Source organism: Lipotes vexillifer, unplaced genomic scaffold (genome assembly GCF_000442215.2).
Source record: "Lipotes vexillifer unplaced genomic scaffold, Lipotes_vexillifer_v1.1 scaffold1029, whole genome shotgun sequence".
In the NCBI taxonomy this organism is placed as follows: Eukaryota; Metazoa; Chordata; class Mammalia; order Artiodactyla; family Lipotidae; genus Lipotes; species Lipotes vexillifer.
Genome location: NW_006789305.1, coordinates 1,439,230 through 1,461,248, shown reverse-complemented (window position 1 = coordinate 1,461,248; position 22,019 = coordinate 1,439,230). Strand labels below are relative to the sequence as shown.

Sequence of the window (22,019 nt, the reverse complement as noted above, 5' to 3'; positions counted from 1 at the left end):
ACAGTAAGAGGAACATTTCTTGGTGTTCCTGATACTTTGAACATAGTTTAGGAAGGCTTACTATAGATTTCCTCTGCGAAAGAATTGGTGGTGATTGAGAGTAATGCTTTGGTAGTCCCTTTTGGAATTGTGAATGTACAATGATTGTCATACACTCAGGTCATTAACTGCAATTTTATTTCCTCACAGGGATTTGGTGCCGAAAGAAAGATCCGTCAAGCTGGTGTCATTGACTAACCACATCCACAAAGCACATCATTAATCCACTATGATCAAGTTGGGGGGATTCTGGTGAAGGGTTCTGAATATCTCCCTCTTCATCCCTCCCAAAATCTGGAATACTTATTCTGTTGAGCTGTTACACCAGTTTTAACACCTTCCTCGTGTTATGTTTAAAAAAATAAATTTAAGAAAACCATTTTAAAATTATGCACAGTTGCAGCCTGGAAAACTTAAGGTGGCGCCTTATAGAATCAATTTTAGGAGCTTTATTTGGTGCATTTAATGCAACTGGTAATTGCAAAATCCACTTCTGCCTGTGTAAGTGAAAAATATAGACTGTTACCTTGTTGGCCCTATGAAATTCTGCACTTGATACTTAGTATATATACTCTACCTTCATTACTTCTGGCAAGATGTTCTGCCTTAGCACTCAGTTGCATTCTTTTTCCTTTTCTGTTCATTATGCTTTAATTCTGAGGACCATATGATGGTAGAATATATTAAAAATTACAAAAATTTGTATAGGCAAACCAGTTCTTTAAGTTGATGGCCAAATGTTAAAATGTTATTTTTCATATCATTTATCTTATCACAGTCCACTTAATGAAGTTTGGTTAGATTTCAGTGAAAATTATCTTACAGGGTAGTCCCCCCCCCCGCCCCCGCCGATGGGGGGTGTAACTTTACCACAATTAGTATATATGGTGCAGAATTTCATGCAAATGAGGTGTGCCAGCAGTGTGATAATTTAACGTATTTAAAGAAAAACAAAAGGATGAATGCACAAACTTGCTGCTGCTTAGATCACTGCAGCTTCTAGGACCCAGTTTCTTTTACTGATTTCAAAACAAAACAAACAAAAAATAATAAAAAAGTTGTGCCTGAAATGAATCTTGTTTTTTTTATAAGTAGCCGCCTGGTTCCTGTGTCCTGTAAAAAGTACAGGCACTTGACCCTTGGTGTAGCTTCTGTTCGGCTTTATATCATGGGAACGGATTGGTCTGATTTCTTGGCCCTCATCTTGAATTGGCCACGTACAGGGTCCCTGGCCAGTGGACTGAAGGCTTTGTCTAAGATGACAAGGGTCAGCTCAGGGGATGTGGGGGAGGGTGCTTTTATCTTCCCCGTTGTCGTTTGAGGTTTTGATCTTCTCTGGGTAAAGAGGCCATTTATCTTTGTAAACACGTTAACACTTTTGCTTTCTCCAGTTTTCTGTTAATGGCGAAAGAATGGAAGCGAATAAAGTTTTACTGATTTTTGAGACACTAGCACCTAGCGCTTTCATTATTAAAACGTCCTGTATGGGAGGGGCGGGTCTGGGTGCGGCCTGCCGCGTGACTCCTGGGTCGGAGGCCCACGTGGCCGGGGCGGGGACTCCGGCGCCTGGGGCGCCGACTGATTGCGTAGCGGGCGGGGCCGGAAGTGCCGCTCCCTGGTGGGGGCTGTTCATGGCGGTTCCGGGGTCTTCAACATTTTTCTCGGTTGTGGTCCAAATCTGTCCGAAGCGGAGGCAGTGGAGCTTGAGGTAAGGCTCTGGCGTGTGTAGCGTTCGACTTTGGAGCATGCTGACGACTCCTTGTTGCCAGGAACCGAGCGGAATCTACAAGCTGGAGACAAAGGCCCTGGGCGGGGGGTCCTTCGTTTTGAGCCCTACGGGGGAGCTCTTTGGAGACAGGCGGGGTAGAGAGAAGGGGAGACGGCCTGGAGGCCGCCCCCCAGAGCTCAGAAGATTTAAAGGAGTAGGAAGGGGGGTTTTCTTTACCTTAGGCTGAGGGCGGGGCCCAAGGGCTATTGAAAAATAGACGAGGGTGGGGGTAGCTAGAAGACTAATCCAGAATTCTGAGATCCACAGTAACCTGCAAGTGTTTTTGCACTCCTGAATCACTTTGAGAACCAAGTGGCCGTGAACGTGTACGGAACCAATACATTTCAGACTCTGGTTTTAGTTACTGTTGATTACAGAAAGCTTTGAAGTACTGTAGATGTGGTTCGACAGTTAACCCTAATTGCTGCTTTCCCACAGGTTCTTGCTGGTGTGAAATGACTGAGTACAAACTGGTGGTGGTTGGAGCAGGTGGTGTTGGGAAAAGCGCACTGACAATCCAGCTGATCCAGAACCACTTTGTAGATGAATATGATCCCACCATAGAGGTGAGGCCCAGAGGCAGTCCACTGACCATACCTCTCTCGGTTTACTCTTAACCCATTCCCTTTCCCATAACCTTTCAGCTATTCCTTAGCTAAAGGAATAATCAGGAGAGAAAATAAAAAGTTATTTGGGGCACTGTGTTCAGTAATACAATAAGTAAAGCTTTACCTGTTTTTGGAGCAGAGTTCACTTTTATTAGCTACTGATGATTTTCTAAAAAGTTTACAGTTTTTAACAGTTTTGAAAACGGTTACAAACTCAGTGTTGAACTCACTTAGTTTCTCCACATATGACAGCTCCGTTAAAAAGAAACACAGGTCATAGAATACCTGAATGATAGCAGGATGGAGATAAAGAATTCAGAGATCTGAGTGTTTCTTAGCCACTTGAAGCAGCTGAGACTGTGGGTTGGGGAAGAAAGAGCATGAGATTTTGAGTCACTGTGCCTAGGAATACAGTCCCTGTTTGCAGTTAGTTATATGATAGTGAGCAAATCACTTTTCTCATCTATTAAATTACCATAAACCTGTCTTGCCTGACACCCAGGGGATGTTGTGAAAAATCAAATATGTTGAATTTTTGTGGATGCTAACGCACTGTGTAATTATCACTTATTTAAAGTTTCTGTGGGAGTTCATGTTATAGATTGGCTTCAGTAAATGGCATCTAAAGTCCTTTAAGTAAAGAGTTTGTAATTTTATTCAGTTTAGAAATGTCTAACTCTAGAGATTACATTAATCCACTTCCTGGTCTTCGTACGACCCAGCCATTGAGTGTTTAATGCAAGCTAACTCTAATATAGACATTATTCAAAATTAGTCATTAGTCATTGGCAAAATTTTATTTTAGGCTTACCGCTTTAGTATTAATGGTTAGAACATTTTATTATTTTTCTGAGTTTTATTTGTTGTGAGGTAATTTACATAAGGTATATAAATCTTACATCTATAGCTCAGTAGCTTTAAATTTGTGTACACTTATGTAACCGCCACATAGATAAAAATATAGACTATTTCCAATGCCCAGGAGAGTTCTCTCATGCCCCTTTCTAGTCAGTAAACCCCCCTATCCTGCCAGGAAATGACCACTTCTCTGACTTCTATTATCATAAATTAGTTTGACTAAAACCTATCTTTATCATTTTAATTTTGCTTATTTCCTCAGAACACTCATACATTTGACCCTGTTTCATGCTTTAAGGAAATTTTGACAATGTGAATTCTATGTTAATTTGAAAGTATATTACAGTCCCGCAATGGCGTGAGTTACAGAGGTGCTGTTCAATGCAAATGGACTGGCAAACTATGTTGCATACTGTTTCTGGAGCCAGATCTTTACTAAGTGTGATGAGGTTATTTTCTTTGAACTGAATTCCCAGAACATAAATATTAAAATACAAGTAAAATTTTTGCCTTAGAGCCAAATTGAAATTTTTTTTTTTAATATGATCTATGCATGTCTATCTTCCCGAGGAATTAATGTGACTATACCATGTTTGGAACCTTTAGGAATTTGAGTCAGGAATATTCCCCAGAGGTACAGTCTGTCATGATGAGAAAAATATTTTGATATTATAACCTTGTCTGAAATAAAAAGTATTTGTGTATTTAATCATAAACACAAAAGATAGTGCATCCTGGACCAAGTTATAATTGGTGGAGGTATGTTTAGAATTGTAAATGGACAATAAACCACTCAAAGAAGAAGTACAGTTCATACTTCAGTGAACGTAATCTCTAGTCTAGGTGCGGTAGAACTGTCTTTTCAATTACCATGTTTTCTTCATCTTTTCCAGGAACAGAGTGACCACAATTTCCTTTCTATAGGCATATAGCATTTGGGGCTTTTTTCCTAGGGTGACATTAAGTACTTTCTGTTTGTGATTATATATCAGCAGTTTGAGGGACAAACCAAAGAGACAGAATTGGACTTGGCTAGGAGCTTATTTAACCTTAGCAGTAGCATTGCATTCCCTGTGATTTTTAATAAAAATGGAATCTCCCTCTCTCCCTGCCCCCCTCCCCTCCACACCCCAGGATTCTTACCGAAAACAGGTGGTTATAGATGGTGAAACCTGTCTGTTGGACATACTGGATACAGCTGGACAAGAGGAGTACAGTGCCATGAGAGACCAATACATGAGGACAGGCGAAGGCTTCCTTTGTGTATTTGCCATCAATAATAGCAAATCATTTGCAGATATTAACCTCTACAGGTACTAGGAGCATTGTTTTTTCTGAAAGGATGATCTTTAAGTGTGTTCTGAAGTTTTGGGGTGAGAATGAGGATACCACACTGGGGAAGATGCAATTTTTTCATTATGAAAAGAATTGCTTTTAGGTTGTGACATTGAGAATCTGGGGTTATTACTGAAAGTTAATACTGGAGTTTATTTTATATAAGCTACTATGTCTAGAATGCCTGATAATACATAAATGAAGCTTGCTTGCTAATGGGAGTGATTCGGAACTAGAGGTGTTATGAGAGACCACAGAGAGGAAAACACCTCTGAGAAACATTCTTCAGTAAGTAATAGAGAAGATAGTGGGAAGAAACAAATCGGGGGAGGGGGGTTAGATAAAGATGAAAGCAAGGCAAAGGGGGGTTAGATAAAGATGGTCTTTCTCCACAGAACCTTAAAGTTTCAAAGCTCAATTGGACCATAAAAATTCTAATACAACATTCTTATTTTACAGAAAGTTCAGAAGGTTTTCATAGTCATGATTATTATTCATAGCAGAGCCAGGACCAAAAACCCAGGGCTCCTTTTTCTTAGCTCTGTGTTCTTTAAGCAGAATAATATAATGGTTAAGAATATAGACTCTGCCTGGGTTGAAACTTGGCTCCATCATCTCTTAGCCATGGAACTTTGGGACAAACTACTAAATGGCTGGGCCTCAGTTTCCTTATCTATAATACGGAGATGGTAGTACCTACCAAGAGTTGCTGTGAAAATTAAACGAGTTAATAAATATGTGAATCACTCATAGCAGTGTTTAGCACAGAGTAAATGCTACACAAGCGTTCTGCCTGTAGCCTGGGTCTTGGCGTATGCTCCATCCATATGACGATGTCGACTCTCAGAAATAAACTAGTCTAAAACTGGTTTTCTTCCCCTAAACCTGCTCTACTTTCCATTTTCTCTCTGCATTTAATAGCAGCACTTAATAAAATGCTTAGCACTTGGCAAGCACCAAAAAACTATTTGCTGAATTTCTAGAAATCATTTTTCTCCTTAGGTTGTCTTATATTATCCCTTCACATAGGTTACTGCCATCATACCAAAGCTCAGTTCTGCAGATAGCCAGTGAAATACATTTCAAGTACATGACTTTGTATGTAATCCCAGGGTAGAGTCTGGAACAGTGCTGTGCAGTATGGTAGCCACAAACCATATGTGGTTTAAATTTAAATTCGTTAAAATTGGGCTTCCCTGGTGGTGCAGTGGTTGAGAGTCTGCCTGCCAGTGCAGGGGACATGGGTTCAAGCCCTGATCCAGGAAGATCCCACAGGCCGTGGAGCAGCTAAACCTGTGCGCCACAACTACTGAGCCTGTGTGCCACAACTACTGAAGCCCGTGCACCCAGAGCCTGTGCTCCACAACAAGAGAAACCACTGCAATGAGAAGCCTGCGCAGCACAACAAAGAGTAGCCCCTGCTCGCCACAGCAACGAAGAGAAAAGCCTGTGCACAGCAACGAAGACCCAACACAGCCAAAATAAATAAATTTATTTTAAAATAAATAAATTCATTAAAATTAACTTAAAAATCAGGTCGTCGGCCCCATTAGCAACTGACTTTTCAGGTGTTCAGTAGCTTCATATGACTAGCATATATAGTTGGACAGTGCAGCTAGAGAACATTTCCATCATCATAGTAAGTCCTATTGGACAGGGTTGATCGAGAGAATCTGGAATAGTAGTTTCCAAACTGCTGTGTGGTATGTCTTACTTGTCATTGAAGAGAGAACTGTCAGTTGGGAGTTCCAAATCCTTTATTCCCCTTTTAATAAGAGCAGTTCTGGTGTTTCCTATTTTATATCTTGGACTTCCAGCTATAATTTGTTTGAAGAAAATGTTTGGACATCACCCATCTAGAGAAGTGGATAGACTGTCTTTCATTAAATACTGTCACTCTCAAGGGAGCTTTCAAAAAGTTATTTGGAGGCAGTAAGATTTACTTTTTATACTTCAGACCTTAACCTAGAGTGTGATTTCGAGTTGCTATATAACTCCAGAGCCAAGCTTTTTGGAGAATCAAGGAGCCTAACAGGGACATGTGTCAAGATAGAAGGTGAACTGGTACTTGGCTTCCCTGCGGCTGCTGCATCAAGTCTACACCAGTCTTCTTAGTATGCAAGGCCTTTTATAAGTAGAAAAAAAGTGAAACTCAGTATAGAAGCTAATAGGGCTAGGTGAAATTTGCTAGATTTTCTTTTTTGCCCTAGCTGTTTATTCCTTCCTAAACGTTTATTCTTCTGTTATGATAACATATTCCCTTTTTTAGGGAACAGATTAAGCGTGTAAAAGACTCAGATGATGTACCTATGGTGCTAGTAGGAAACAAGTGTGATTTGCCAACAAGGACAGTTGACACAAAACAAGCCCATGAACTGGCCAAGAGTTATGGGATTCCATTCATTGAAACCTCAGCCAAGACCAGACAGGTATAGTACAGCTTTTAGCATCTGGCAAGGGTTTATTTAAGGCAGAAAAGTTTGATTGATTGACTCTTCACTAGAGACATGATCCACATTCTTTGTTGTTTTGGATTTTTTTAATACTGATGTATTTTTTTAATCTTCAGTTTAAACCCAAAATGAATTTATTAATATTCAAGTGTGGTTTCTTTTTTACTCACGCAAGTTAACATGCACAAATATTTCTAAAATGAAGACCCTTGATTAAAGATACTTAAAACATTAGTCCTGTATCCATCAACACCAGCTACTATTTAAGGCATAGGCCCTCCTGAATGGAATCTTTAGATCTGGTAGTTCTGTATGTCCCATGTTACCCATTTTCCTTTACTTGAATGTTATCTTTGCAGAAAGTGCTATTTGTATATCATCCTGCTAATGTGACTCAATAGGAATGCTGAATCAGCCTATTTTATCAGCTAATAATTGCAATTTTAAATCCACATAAAGAAGTACAAATGAGAGAGAAATTAAAACTTGGGTTGTGTCTGTTAAGCTGTCTTTATCATTTTCTCTCTTTTATAGGGTGTTGAAGATGCCTTTTACACACTGGTAAGAGAAATACGTCAGTACCGAATGAAAAAACTCAACAGCAGTGATGATGGGACTCAAGGTTGTATGGGATTGCCATGTGTAGTGATGTAACAAGGTGAGCATGTGGTCTCTTGACATAATTATAAATATTATTTAGGCAATTTGGAGGAGTGTTGCTATTATCTTTTCTGTGTTGCTATTTAACAGAGTTTCTGCTCACTTACAACTATAAAATAAAGAACTTTCCTTATGGCACCCTTTCTGAGAGTACCGCAGCCTAAACTGTTTTAAAACATTTAATTATTTTACAGACTGTTAAATTTTCAATAATATTACAAATTAGAAGACATTGTTTATGAAATGTATTACCAGGAGCTTGAAGGATCACTATATGATGATGACATGGTCTGTATTCTTTTCTCATAGATACTTTTAAAGTTCTAGCATCAGAAAAGAGCCACCGTCAAGGTAGGACAGGTTTGGAAACGAATGTATTATCATTTATGTTGATTTTGTAACCTTGTTTTTCTAATACTCTCTATGTACCATTTATACAGACTCCATCTTTATTTCAGCTGCACTGACACCTTGGTCCTGACTTCCCTGGAGGAGAAGTATTGCTGTTGCTATCTTCAGTCTCACAAAGAAGCTCCTGCGATTTCCCCAACTCTCAGTAGATCAGTATAATATTCTCTATTTGAGAAGTTCTCAGAGTAACTACCTCCTCACTTGGTTGTCTGACCAGAGAAATGAACCTCTTGTTACTCCCAGTATTTCTCCACTCTGGGTTCTCCCCGAGCACACACAAACAAACCTCCACCACCCCAGGTTTTTCATCTGAAAAGCAATTAATGCTCTGAAACAGAGAACCAAACTGTAGAAACATGAAATTCTGTAGAAAACAATGTCTTGAGCTCTGAAGTAGCAACTGCTGGTGATTTTTTTTCCTTTTTACTGTTGAACTTGGAACTATGTTGGTTTTTGGAGAAATGTCATAAATTACTGTTTTACTGAGAATATAGTTAATGTTGCTGTTTGGTTTGTTTGTAATGTTATCAGCTATATTCTATAAACTGGCATCTGCTCTGTATTCAGAAATACAAAAGTGAATACTGACTTTTTTGAGTCTATCCTCGTCTTCTCGACTTTGTTGTAATTAAATCTGACTTTCACAATGAAGTGCCTTTTTCCTGGAAGTGGTTTGTAGACTTCCTTTACAATACTTCAGTGGAATAGATGTCTTAGAAACTGTTATACATGAACATGATTGTCTGAGATATGTCTGTGACCCGTCTAGCTTTGAGGGAAAGATATACCAATATGATAGCAGATGCCATTTCTTACATGTATGAAGTTGATTTTCTAGAGTCCTGTTTTGGGGCTCTCCCAAGAGAAAGGTGAGACTATAAATGATTAGGAATAATTTTGCTTACTTTTTACCTAATCTCCACTTTTTTGTTGTTTTGGTAGTTTACTACCTGCAAAATGTATATAATTTGTTTCTTCTAGCTTACTGATAATCTAATGTTCAATGAACTTCCATTCATATTTAAATTTGGGTCATATCAGAACGTCTGTATTTGCAGGTGTTCAAAATTATAAAATTAGATGCAGGTTTATTTAATATCTGTGATCAATGATTCTCAAGCCTCGAATATGTTAATAGACAAATTTTCACTGCATATCATGGTAATTATTCATGTATATAATTGCCCTCGGTCCCCTTCTCACCCCATCCCCTGTCCTTCACCCCATAGCAGCGGCTTGATTATTTCAGTTGAGTAAAGCGTGGTGCTAATAGACCAGGGTCACAGTTTCAAAACTTCAGTGAGCCAGTTAGCATCACAGAGAGAGATTCTTCCACGTTTGCTCATTGCACCATTAATTCCAGCTAGTAGTTTTGCCAGATGCATGTGGTTAGTCCTGCAAGGAGAGAAGAGGTCAGTTAGCACAAATTCTTAACCATGACTGGAAAAACTTGTTATCCTGAGAAGGGTCAGCTTAGAAGTCTTTATAAATAAAGGATCTAGACTCTGTTTTTAGCTACATGGAAACCAAATTAAGCCAATATTTTTTCTCATGTTTTTGAGAATGAGGATACCTCAGATCAAAATTTTTAAATTTTTCTTTATTCATAATGTTCTTTGAGGGTTTAAAACAGGATGTTGATTAATTAGTCTGAGCATACCAGATAAGCTGATGAGTTTGTTCTTGTTCTGAACAAGAAGTAGCCTTTGGATTGGAATTGCCGTTTGAGAAGGGAAGAGAGAATATAATGAATAGTTATGAGGATTTGGAGGCTCGGCTTTTCCATTTGCAGATAATATCCTGATAATTCTAATGAGTAATAGACTTGGATAACTTTTGATAAAAGAATACTTCCAAAACGACCACTTCCTGTTCTCGTCTTCTAATGTGTAAATACTTACTGAGGTCCTCTTATCTTCTAATATGAATTTTCATTTATTAAGCAAATTTCACATTGCCTTGAAATGAATTCGGAAGAGAAGAGAAAACATAATGTACCCAGAGAATGAAAAACCCAGAGAGTTGTGCTCCTTCGTGTTAATTCTGAGAGCTTTCACAGTTCACGCCAGTAAACAGAAACTCTCTGCCACTTTGCTTCTGCTCCTCTTGGAGCATTGCTCTCATTTTCTTGAGGATAGATGGAGACTTGTCACCTCAGTTGTCATTATCTTCCTCTTCTTCTTTTGTCTATGTGACTGTGTGATTCTTATGAACGTCAAATTGGGGGGAAAAAATAACTCATTTTAGGCTCTTGTGCCCATTACCCTTGTATGTTTGTATCTTTTAGTTTTCTCAAGTATGTTCTAAGCACAGAAGTATCTAAATGGGGCCAAAATTCAGACTTGAAAATGTTCTTTTAATAGCTTCTTAAAGAATTACACTTTGGTATGAATTTTGGCACAGTAGAGTGACAAACTGACGGTTAAAATGCTGAATAACTTCAGTTAGTGTGGTATCAGATAGTTTTTAGAATGTGTTTGTGATTGCTGAAAACAATTACAGTTTACCTCAAAGTCTGGAAGTCTCTTTCCCCAAGTTAAGTGCCTGGCCAGCTGTCATAAATTACATATTACTTTATGTCTGTTTGTTTCTTAAAGTTTGTACATTCAAGATTGTGAAAATAAGGTGTTCTGTGTGAAGGCTACCATGCCTGTCTAAATGAATCTGTTGAGTGCTGTATTTGCTCCAACAGCTTACTATAGAATGCTACTTGGTCATATCGTACTTATTACAGTTTTCACTTCAGGAGTGTAATAGGTAAAATTATCCTCAATCTGTATTGTAGTGGGCCCCATGTTTAGTCTTTCATCATCCTTTAAACTGCTGTGAATTTTTTGTCTTGACTTGAAAGCAAGGATAGAGAAACACTTTAAAGAGATAGTTTGGTTTTTTTCCATTCCGGAATTTGTGAGCATAGTCATGTTTTGCTTTACATTTACGGTCATGAACTCTTAAGCTGGCAGCTACAACCAAGAACCAAAAAAGGGTGCATTCTGCTTCTTGTAATTCATCTCTGCTAATAAATTATAAGAAGCAAGGATAATTAAATTAGAGAAAGTATTTAATTTGGGTGGTTTCTATAAACAAGAGACTATAATTCTTGTACATTATTTTTCATCTTTGCTGTTTCTTTAAGAAACCTAATGTGCCACGAAATTATTTTAAGGTGTTTCTTGTAAGAATTGTTTTTAAAGTGTTCTTGTTATCAGAGTAATTGTAGATTTATTTCAAAATATAACTGGTAATTTTTAAAGGCCTGAGTACTGACCTAAGAAGCAATTGTATGAATTCTCTGGAGGCAAGGGAGGATCTCAATAGAAGTTGTATGACTTTTATATTTCTGTGCCATTAAATATAGGTAAAAAATGTCAATTGTGCAGTTCTGCTGTTTAAACAGGAACTATTGGCCTCCTTGGCCCTAAATGAAAGGGCTGATATTTTAAGTTGACTATTTTATTGTAAATTAATCCATTCTAGTTTTTAAAACTTTGGTTGAATATTTTCCTTGTTAAATGTTTGAAAAATAAAAACTGGAAGTTCTTTGCTTAGTCATAATTGCTTTTTCCACTGATTGCCTTTATTGAAAGTTAATATTTAATTCAGACGTTTGGATGTGACATTTGGACAATATTGGAAGATCTGAGTTCCTCATTTTGTCTCAGTATAAAATATGTCAGAGCCTGCTTTTTTATGTCGGGGTGATTCAAAGCTATATGGCAGATTCTCACACATGAACATGAAGTGCTAAAAACTACCATTGGATCTTTTGGTCTATTTTTGTACTACTCTACAGTCTACCAATCTTGGTGTAGGTTTGAGAGCGTAAGTCTAGGAGCCAGAGAACATGGGCTCCTACTATAATTTTACTACTCTAGCCAATAGTTTCCTCATTTTGCAAAATAGGGAAGTTGAATTAGGATATCTCAGATTTCCCAATCCTAATTAAGGAGATATAAAAGAATGATTTCAGACCTAGGCTTTTTCTTTTTTTCTTTTTATAATTATTTATTTATTTTTGGCTGCATTGGGTGTTTGTTGCTGCGCGCGGGCCTTTCTCTAGTTGCAGCGAGCAGGTGCTACTCTTCGTTGTGGTGCGCGGGATTCTCATTGCGGTGGCTTCTCTTGTTGCAGAGCACGGGTTCTAGACGCGCGGGCTTCAGTAGTTGTGGCTCACGGGCTCTAGAGCGCAGGCTCAGTAGTTGTGGCGCACGGGCTTAGTTGCTCCGTAGCAAGTGGTATCTTCCCGGACCAGGGCTCAAACCCTTGTCCCCCTGCATTGGCAGGCTGATTCTTAACCACTGCGCCACCAGGGAAGCCCAAACCTAGGCTTTTTCAGTCAACACTGGAATACTGTGATTATGAGGACCTTGATTCATTCTACCAAAGACATCAAATTTTTTTTCACTTTTTTCTTAAAAAAGGCAGAAATGTGGATCATTCGTATTTGACTGGATTAAGCTTAAGGAAACCAAATTTAAGCAACAGGATACTGTTTCTAACTACTAGGATGAGTGTAAATATTTTAGATTGTAAAATGTATATGAAAAACAGAATTATGGACTGGTGTATCTAAAACAGATTTCCTCCTAAGTCGGTCACCTATGCCTCACATCAGATCTTTTGTTCTTCTAATATTTGACACCCTGATAACTGAGAAAGAGGAAAGGAGGAAAGGATATTATCTTACTGATGATAGCTGCTGTTCCGCTTGGCAAGATGAAACTATAGAAAGACAAACAATGGAAAAGTAGCTAAGGAAACTTGTTTATTTGGAATATGAGGGGACCTCCTATGCATCTCTGTGCTATTAAGGTTTCTTTTCTTAGAACAAGCAATTCTCAAGGTCATTAAGAGGCCAACAGAGTCGCATGAGTTGTTTGATATCCATAAATACATGTAAAGGGGCCAAGAGTTTGTGCTAGTGATCATTTTGCAAAACCACTTAGGACACATTTTAGATTATGTCCAGCTCCATGACCTGAGAGCACAGAGAAGCAGTGTCCAGTATCCAAAGGGGAAGGGTATGCTTTGTAATGCTTTCAGTAGAACCCTGGGCAATGAAATGGGGTTCTATACCTTAATAAAAGAAAACTGGAACTCTAGGAACAATTTTAATTCAACTACCTGAAGTTTTGTATGAATTGACCTTGTGTTTCAAGTAGTCAATTTTATTAATTTTATGAGTAGTAACAGAACCTGGTTTGAAAAAAATTGGAAACCACACGTAGAATCACTTAACATTTACACAAAGTTAACCACTTTAAACTTTTGTTGTTCTTCTGTCATCTTTTGTGGTGATTTTTATGCACAGGGTCACATGCTGTGTGTGTGTGTGTGTGTGTGTGTGTAAGATTGAATCATCTAGATATACAGTGTTCTGTACCTTACTCATTTCACTTAATAACATAAATTCCACACCTTTTCTAAGCCAGCATATTTACAACAACATCTTTCTTTTGAAAACTATATAGTACTGTAATTTATATAACCTTTTCTCTGCTGACAAACACACGGGCTGTTTTTTATTTGATGGTTGATTGTTTTGTCATATCAAATATCATTATATTCAACATATATTTGCCAGTATGTGCAGAGAGCAAATTCCCACAAAATAGTTGGGTTTACACTTGATGCATTTTTAATTTTTTTTAATTTAAAAATTTTTAATTTTATTTTACTTGACTGTGCTGGGTCTTAGTTGCAGCATGCTTGTGGTATGCGAGAGATATATATATATATATATTTTTTTTTTTAGTTGCAGTATGCGGGATCTAGTTCCCTGACCTTGGGAGTGCAGAGTCTCAACCACTGGACCACCAGGGAAGTCCCCAATACATATGGCCTTAATTGTCTTCCAGATACTGTTTTATCAATAAATTCCTTCCAACAGTGCATGAGAAGATGTTTTATCCCAGACCCTAGGCAACCCTGGGATATATCAAAATTTCAAACTCTTACCAGATTAATAGGTAAACTGTGATATTTTTGTCTACTGTCCAATTTGCATATCTTTAACTATAAGCACTTTCATTTGTTTTTCATTTTAGGCTTCCACTCAAGATTTAGTTTGAAGATTCCATAAGTAAAAGTTTAAACACCCCTTGACTTCGGTATACTCGTACAACCATCTGTCAAGCTGGGAATCACTACGCTGCATCCTCATGTCTAGTCCAGAACCCAATACTCTAGGCACAATCACAGTCATTGCACAACTAAGCAAGAGTGAGGCCATAAATGACACCATGGTTAAGAGCCCCGACACAGGAGCCATAATTCCTGGGCTTAAATCCCATCTCTGCCACTTAAACAACTGTGAGACCTTGGGCAAGTCAGTCTCTGTACCTGAATTTCTTCAACTGTAAAATGGAGGTAATAATAGTTCCTCAAAATACTGTTGTGAAAATTAAATGAATTAATATATGTTAAAAAACAACAACCTTGGAACAGTGTTGAGCACTGTTATTATTGCACAGACCCCACGGCATGCCTCCCTCTCTCTCCTGAGAGAATGCAGTATACTTTTGATGTTTAGATTGCTTTGTTAAAAGCAAATTGCTGAATTTTAGTTCCATGCAAGAGGCAGGAAACAAAGTAAGTTTGTCTCACGGAAAAGGATGAGTCTTACGAAGTTGACTTCTTTATTTTTAGGCATGTATGGGAAATTATGACTGACAGGGAAATGAAGCTAAATACAGTAAAATACCATAAGATTTCAGAATTTGATTATATTCCAAACTAAAACTCATTCCTTAGGTTTAAGGTAACTTTTATGTACCTCTAACAGGGTGACAAAAATAGTCCATAGTTGCTGCTGGCAAAAGGGCTGTATTCCAAACCAGGGGTTGTAATGAACTCAGAACTGCTGCCACTGAAGCGATGTTACAAAGGATTAAGCTCATCCTGAAAGTTTACTACTGGTAGCCCCGAGCCCCATAGATCGCTTTGGCATCTAAACCATGAGTGACTGTGAGGGCATGGAGGAGGGTGGGGTGAACAGCAGGTTGGAAAGGGCTGGGCGCTCCCAGCAGGTTTCACAGCAGGGACAGAAACCTGCTACAGTAGAATAGAAGAAGGGCTTTCTGGACAAAAAAGCCATGCAGCAGTGATTGCCTGTGCACAGCTCATTCCTGTTAAGTGTCTGTCATGTCCTTCCTGTAGAGCCTCAGGTTACAGGTATCTCTAACTTGATAAAATACAATAAATCTCCGCTTTAAAAAATAGTTTGTAAATTTGTTATTTGGAACTCTGAATGTTTTCCATTGGAATAATGTTCTAAATGATGGGAAGCATCTGGGTAAGCTCCAACCAATGTAGTCCATAATTTGGATGAAATATTCACATTAACAATTTTTAAAAGACATAGAAAATAATGATTTTAGAAAATAATGTTTTCCTTTTGCTAAAAACTAAAGCAAAAATAGAATTAAGTGAGACTATATACTGATGCTTGAAGAAGACCAAGTTTAATTACAGAAAAAGAATAAGTAGATAGACTTGTCCCACTTATAGACTTGTCCCATTTAACTTCTGGACATTTTTCCTTAAGGGCTGTAGATGATAATAGGACCAGAATATGTTTTGTTTTGCTTTAAATTCAGTTTTTTAATGACAATAATAATACTTGTTCATGGTAGAAAATGCAAATAAGAAAAAAGAAAAAAGTAAAAAATTGCCATCATTCCACTGCCCAGACAGAACGCTGGTATAAGTTGTCCAGGCTGTTTTCAACGTCTATATTGATACATAAATTAAATGCCTTTCTTTTTTTTTAATGAAAACAAGATTATACTATGTATACATCCTTGTAAAATGCTTTTTCACTTAATAAAAATCTTTGAATGTTTTCCAGGTTAATATATATTCATCTACTCATCATGTTAATGACTGAATGGTATATTATGGTTGTACCGTACTTTAATTAATCTTCTATTGCAGTTGTTCCTACTTTAAAAAAAATATTTATTTGGCGGTTTTGGGTCTTTGTTGCAGTGCGCAGGCTCTTCATTGCGGCACTCGGGCTTCTCTCTAGCTGTGGCGCGCAGGCTCCAGAGCTCATGGGCTCAGTAGTTGCAGCGCTCAGGCTTAGTTGCCCCGCTACATGTGGGATCTTAGTTCCCCGACCAGGGATCAAACCCACGTCCCCTGCATTGGCAGGTAGATTCTTAACCACTGGACCACCAGGGAAGTCCCTGTTCCTACTTTTGACTCTTATAAGTTTGGCTACAATTAACATTATTGAAAAACATCTTTGAGCACTTGTATAATAATTTTCTTAAGATAAAGTCATAAATATTAAATTGTTTTATCAATGGATAAGCATATTTTTAAAGGTTTTTGATAAATATTTTGCCAAATTTCCTTCCAGAAAGGCTAAAATCTTACACTTTCACCAACCACATGAGTGTCTGTTTCCCCATGTATTAAACATTGAGTATTATCAAGAAACTGGTTCTTTTTTATAATCAAGTTCACTTCAAATTGTGTGGGAAAACAAAAATAAACTGTAAATTTAAAAAAAAAAAAGGAGTGTTACAATATATGCAGTTTTAGAAACTCTTCATAGTATAATCAATCATATTTTCTTACCTGCATCAGGTGGAATTCCCCAAAAGACAGCAGTTTCTTAAGATCTTTTCATTTTTAATTTGATGGTAAAGACTTGAAATTTGTCCTGCACTTTTCCCCACTACTTACACCTACCAACATTTGTCTGGACATTTCTACCTGCTAACAACTTTATAATCCTTAATTTACTTACTCGGTGAATCAGGAATATTAAAAATTATACAGGCCTTGTCTACCCCAGACACTACCCCCACATCTCAGAGTGTCTCTGTCTGCATTCTTCTCCCCTCCTCCACTCCAGACTCAGCGATAAAGCACCTCTCCTCTCTTCCAGGTTCTTCCTCCACCTGGGTCTTGCTTCCACCTCCTCACATGTCCTCCAAGACTGGAAACTTGTTCTGACCTGTAGTTTCCACTCTCTTTGTATGTTTACTTTCCTCCATCTACTTGTTTCTGCCCCTAGAATTCTATAAATCTGCTCCTTTGACCCTAGTTCCCTCTAGTTATCATTCTATTTTTTCTCCTTCCACTCTCTGCCAACATCATTAGGAAAGAAGAGTCTCCACCTTCCTCAGTTCCCCATCCACTTTTCAACTCACAACCATCAAGCCTCCTCTACTCTCATGGCTCCTCTAAAGCTTCTCAGACAGGGGCTTCCCTGGCAGTCCAGTGGTTAAGACTCCATGCTTCCATTGCAGGGGGTGTGGGTTCAATCCCTGGTCAGGAAACTAAGATGCCACGTGGTGTGGCAAAAATAAATCAATAAATACAGAGGTGGAAGAAGAGGCCCTTGAACAGCTTCCAGTTTCCACACCTTTTCATTTGCAACCTTGAAGCCATGCTCAGTACCCACCCTCACCATCCCACAGTCAATGATTGACCATGATGAGGGTATAGAGTTGGATCAATTCTGCTCAGTCCTGAATTCCTATAATGGCAGTCTTTTTGGGGAGCTCCCCATTGGCCTGGCCAAGACTTTTTCAGACTACAATCTGAGGCTCTTCGGTCCCAACCATACTGAACTAATTGCAGTTCCACAGGTGGGTCATGAATTCTTGAAAAGAGTGCATTTTTTTTTTTAACATCTTTATTGGGGTATAATTGCTTTACAATGGTGTGTTAGTTTCTGCTTTATAACAGAGTGAATCAGTTATACATATGTTCCCATATCTCTTCCCTAAAAGAGTGCATTTATGAAAAAGGATTTGGACTGTAAAATGGGTGGGTATATAAAAAATGTTTGAGGGGGCATCAGTGGGATAAGACCATGAAGTAGCGAGGATATCCCATAGGTTCGAAGAACTTTGTTTTCTCTGTAGGGCTCCCTAGTGATAGGGAAATTTATTCAAGATGTTTGTCCATTTGTATGGATAAAGTCTTTCATGATCCAGTAGAGACTTGTGTGAGGTATCTAAAAATCTATACTACTAATCTAAACAGTTCTGAGAAGTGATCTACTCCTGTCCTCCATTATAGGATTGGCTGAAAACCATCTCTCGTCACTAGAAATAACCTTGTTTTCTTCATAACACCCATTACTACCTGAAATTATTGTGTATTTCCCATTAGAATATAAGCAGAGGCCTTGTCTCTCTTGTTCACTAAATGGCATTGCTCAGGACAGTGTCTGGTTAGGTTTTCAAAAGTTGAGGCCACACAACTAGTAAGAGGAGGAAACAATTAGAACCGAGGTCTAGTTCGCCTTAACCACGTAAACTTGGTCTTCTTAAGTGCCCAAGAAATATTTGTTGAAACGATGAATGAAGAGTTAGTGAATGTTTTTGAACTAAGAATATAATGATCAAAGTTGTGTTTCGGGCTTCCCTGGTGGCGCAGTGGTTGAGAATCTGCCTGCTAATGCAGGGGACATGGGTTCGAGCCCTGGTCTGGGAGGATCCCACATGCCGTGGAGCGACTAGGCCCGTGAGCCACAACTACTGAGGCTGCGCGTCTGGAGCCTGTGCTCCGCAACAAGAGAGGCCGCGATAGTGAGAGGCCCGCGCACCGTGATGAAGAGTGGCCCCCGCTCGCCACAACTAGAGAAAGCCCTCGCACAGAAACGAAGACCCAACACAGCAAAAATAAAGAATAAAATTAATAAACTCCTACCCCCAACATCTTTAAAAAAAAAAAAAAAAAAAAAAAAAAGTTGTGTTTCAAGAAGATTTAGCCTGGCAATATTTTGCAATACGGATTGGTGACAGGGAAAATAATTCGAATCTATTGCAATCATCTGAATTTGAAATAACTCATGACTTATCAATTAGAATTACATTGGTTGCTAGTAGCTAAAAAACCCAGACTAATCAGTGGATAAAACAAATTTATTTTCTCATATATTAAGAAGTCTGGAGGTGGGCAGTCCAGCGCTACTGTGGTGGCTTCAGGATACCATCAGGAACCCAGGCCCTTTCTTTGTGCTCAGGCATTCTTCACATGTGGCTTTTGTCCTGCTTGTCACTTGTGTTACAACAATTGTTGATTTGCACTCAACCTACCCAGATATTTTCTTATTCCAGGAATAAAAAGAAGGGCAAAAGGCAAAACATTTGCCAGCTGAGTTGGCCTCTTTTAAAAGAGCTTTTCCAGACATCCCGCCCAGCAATTCTGCTTCTATCCCATTGGCCAGACTGTGTCACACGGCCACTCTCACTGCAAAGGGGTCTAGCAAATATAGATTTTTGGCTGAGCACATCGGTTAACATTTGTCAACATTAGTTAACTTTTGTTAATAAAAAAGAGAAAATGATTTTTGAATAGACAACTAGGGTATCTGTCACAAATAGAATGGGAAAGTGGAGGGTAACATATAAAGGTTAAGAGTCATTTGAAGGAGAAGCTGATTTGGCGGGGGAAATGTTTGGTTTGTATATATCAATTTGTAGATACCATTGGGAAATCCAGATGGAAATGTCACAAAAAGTTCAAAAGGAACAAAAAATATTTTGGTTGAGTAACAACTTTGTAATGTGTTCTAAGATTGTTGATTGAAAGGAGAGGATGGCCATAAAGCTAAGCCGTAAAATGTTCTCTTTTTGCAGACAAAGAGGCTTGTCCCAACTTTTAGTAGAAAATAGTAGTTAAAAGATCGTTCAGTCCATGCTCACAATTCTGTTCCAAATCTGAAGTTCCACACTCATGCTACTATCTTTAATATATGCTGTTACAGTTCATAAATTCTGCTGAGTCTAGCTAAGTACTTTATTTACCTAACAGTAATTATCACAGACAGGTGTACCTTGGAGATATTGCAGGTTTGGTTCCAGACCACCACAAGATAGTGAGTATCACATAAAGCAAGTCACACAGCCTCTTTTGTTTCCCAGTGCATATAAAAGTTATGTTTACATTATCCCGTGGTCTATTAAGTGTGCAGTAGCATATCTAAATAACAATGTACATATCTTAATTTTAAAATACTTTATTGTTAAAAAGTGCTAATCTGAGCCTTCAGAGAGTCTTAATCTTCTTGCTGGTGGAGGGTCTTGCCTCGATGTTGATGGCTGCTGACGGATCAGGGTGGTGGCTGCTGAAAGCTGGGATGGCTGTGGCAATTTCTTAAAATAAGACAACAGTGAAGTTTGCTGCATCAATTGACTCTTCTTTTCATGAACGATTTCTCTGTAGCATGCACTGCTGTTTGATAGCATTTTACCCACAGTAGGACTTCTTTCAAAATTGGAGTCAATCCTCTCAAACCCTGCCACTGATTTATCAACTAATTTTATGTAATATTCTAAATCCTTTGCTGTCATTTCAACAACCTTCACAAAATTTTCACCAGCAGTAGATTCCAGCTCAAGAAATCACCTTCTGGGAATTCCCCGGTGGTCCAGTGGTTAGGACTCGGCACTTTCACTGCCAGGGCCCAGGTTTGATCCCTGGTCGGGAAACTAAGATTCCGCAAGCTGTGTAGTGGCCAAAAAAAGAAAGAAAGAAAGAAAATAGAAACCACCTTCTTTGCTCATCCATAAGAAGAAACTCATCCATTCAAATTTTATCATGAGATTATTCAGTCACATCTTTAGGCTGCACTTCTAATTCTAGTTCTATTTTTTTTTTTTTTTTTTTTTGCGGTACGCGGGCCTCTCACTGTTGTGGCCTTTCCCGTTGCGGAGCACAGGCTCTGGACGCGCAGGCTCAGCGGCCATGGCTCACAGGCCCAGCTGCTCCGCAGCATGTGGGATCTTCCCGGACCGGGGTACGAACACGTGTCCCCTGCATCGGCAGGCGGACTCTCAACCACTGTGCCACCAGGGAAGCCCTCTAGTTCTTTTGCTATTTCCACCACATCTGCGGTTACTTCCTCCACTGAAGTCTTGAACCCCTCAAAGTCATCCATGAGAGTTGGAATCAACTTCTTCCAACTCCTGTTAATGTTGATATTTTGACCTCTTCCCATGAATCGTGAATGTTCTTAGTGGCATCTAGAATGATGAATACTTTCCAGAAGCTTTTCAATTTACTTCGCCCAGATCCATCAGAGGAATCACTATCTATGGCAACTGTAGCCTTAAGAAATTTATTTCTTAAAGAATAAGACTTGAAAGTCAAAATTACTCCTTGATCCTTGGGCTGCAGAAAGGATATTGTATTAGCAGGCATGAAAATGACATAAATCTTGTTGTACATCTCTATCAGACCTCTTGGGTGACCAGGTGCTTTGTCAATTGAGCAATAATATTTTGAAAAGAATTTTTTTTTCTGAGTGGTAGATCTCAATAGAGGGCTTAAAATATTCAGTAAATCATGTTGAAACAGATGTGCTGTCATCCAAGCTTTGTTTTTCTATTTATAGAGCACAGGCAGAGTAGATTTAGCTTAATTCTTAAGGGCCTTAGGATTTTTAGAATGCTAAATGAGCATTGGCTTCAACTTCAAGTCACCAGCTGAATTAACCCCTAACAACAGAGTCAGCCTGTCCTTTGAATCTTTGAAGCCAGGCATTGACTTCTCCTCTCTAGCTATGAAAGTCCTAGATGGCACCTTCTTCCAAAGTAAGGATGCTTCACCTACATTGAAAATCCATTGTTTAGTGGAGCCACCTTCACTCATTACTTACATACATCATCTGGATAACTTGCTGCAGCTTTTTCATCAGCAGCTGCTGCTTCACCTTGCACGTTTACATTATGGAGATGGCTTCTTTCCTTAACCTCATGAACCAGCCTCTGCTAGCTTCAAACTTTTCTTCTGCAGCTTCCTCATCAATCTCAGCCTCTGTAGAATTGAAGAGAGTTAGGGCCTTGCTCTGGATTAGGCTTTGGCTTGAAGGAATGTTGTGGCTGGTTTGATCTTCTCTCCAAACCACTGAAACTTTCT

The 22,019-nt window shown here is 38.7% G+C and overlaps 2 protein-coding genes and 1 non-coding gene across 8 annotated transcripts in view; all 3 read left to right on the top strand.

Annotated features, from left to right (window-relative positions):
* The window catches only part of CSDE1 (cold shock domain containing E1), a 36,535-nt gene extending 35,042 nt beyond the window's left edge, over window positions 1–1,493 (top strand). For 3 of the 6 annotated variants that reach the window (XM_007462491.1, XM_007462487.1, XM_007462486.1), the window contains one exon: window positions 190–1,113. In XM_007462491.1, the coding sequence (XP_007462553.1) occupies window positions 190–237 (48 nt within the window). In that variant the 3' untranslated portion in view covers window positions 238–1,113. Of the gene's footprint in view, window positions 1–189 lie in introns of all 6 variants that reach the window. The other 3 variants (XM_007462489.1, XM_007462488.1, XM_007462490.1) reach the window with 2 other exon arrangements.
* NRAS (NRAS proto-oncogene, GTPase) lies at window positions 1,030–11,687 on the top strand. Its single transcript, XM_007462492.1, has 7 exons — window positions 1,030–1,747; window positions 2,246–2,373; window positions 4,408–4,586; window positions 6,878–7,037; window positions 7,596–7,719; window positions 8,031–8,072; window positions 8,180–11,687. The coding sequence occupies exons 2-5, from the start codon at window positions 2,263–2,265 to the stop codon at window positions 7,713–7,715; spliced, it is 570 nt and encodes a 189-aa protein (XP_007462554.1). The 5' UTR covers window positions 1,030–1,747; window positions 2,246–2,262; the 3' UTR covers window positions 7,716–7,719; window positions 8,031–8,072; window positions 8,180–11,687.
* An 8,831-nt stretch (window positions 11,688–20,518) lies between these two features.
* TRNAE-UUC (transfer RNA glutamic acid (anticodon UUC)) lies at window positions 20,519–20,590 on the top strand. The gene has a single exon. It is a non-coding gene; the product is annotated as a tRNA-Glu (tRNA).
* The last annotated feature ends 1,429 nt before the right edge of the window (window positions 20,591–22,019 follow it).

Coding starts and splice junctions, on each gene's coding strand:
- NRAS (XM_007462492.1), top strand. CDS start 2,263: ATGACTGAGTACAAACTGGTGGTGGTTGGAGCAGGTGGTGTTGGGAAA. Junction 2,374..4,407: donor AATATGATCCCACCATAGAG/GTGAGGCCCAGA, acceptor TCCACACCCCAG/GATTCTTACCGAAAACAGGT. Junction 4,587..6,877: donor GCAGATATTAACCTCTACAG/GTACTAGGAGCA, acceptor TCCCTTTTTTAG/GGAACAGATTAAGCGTGTAA.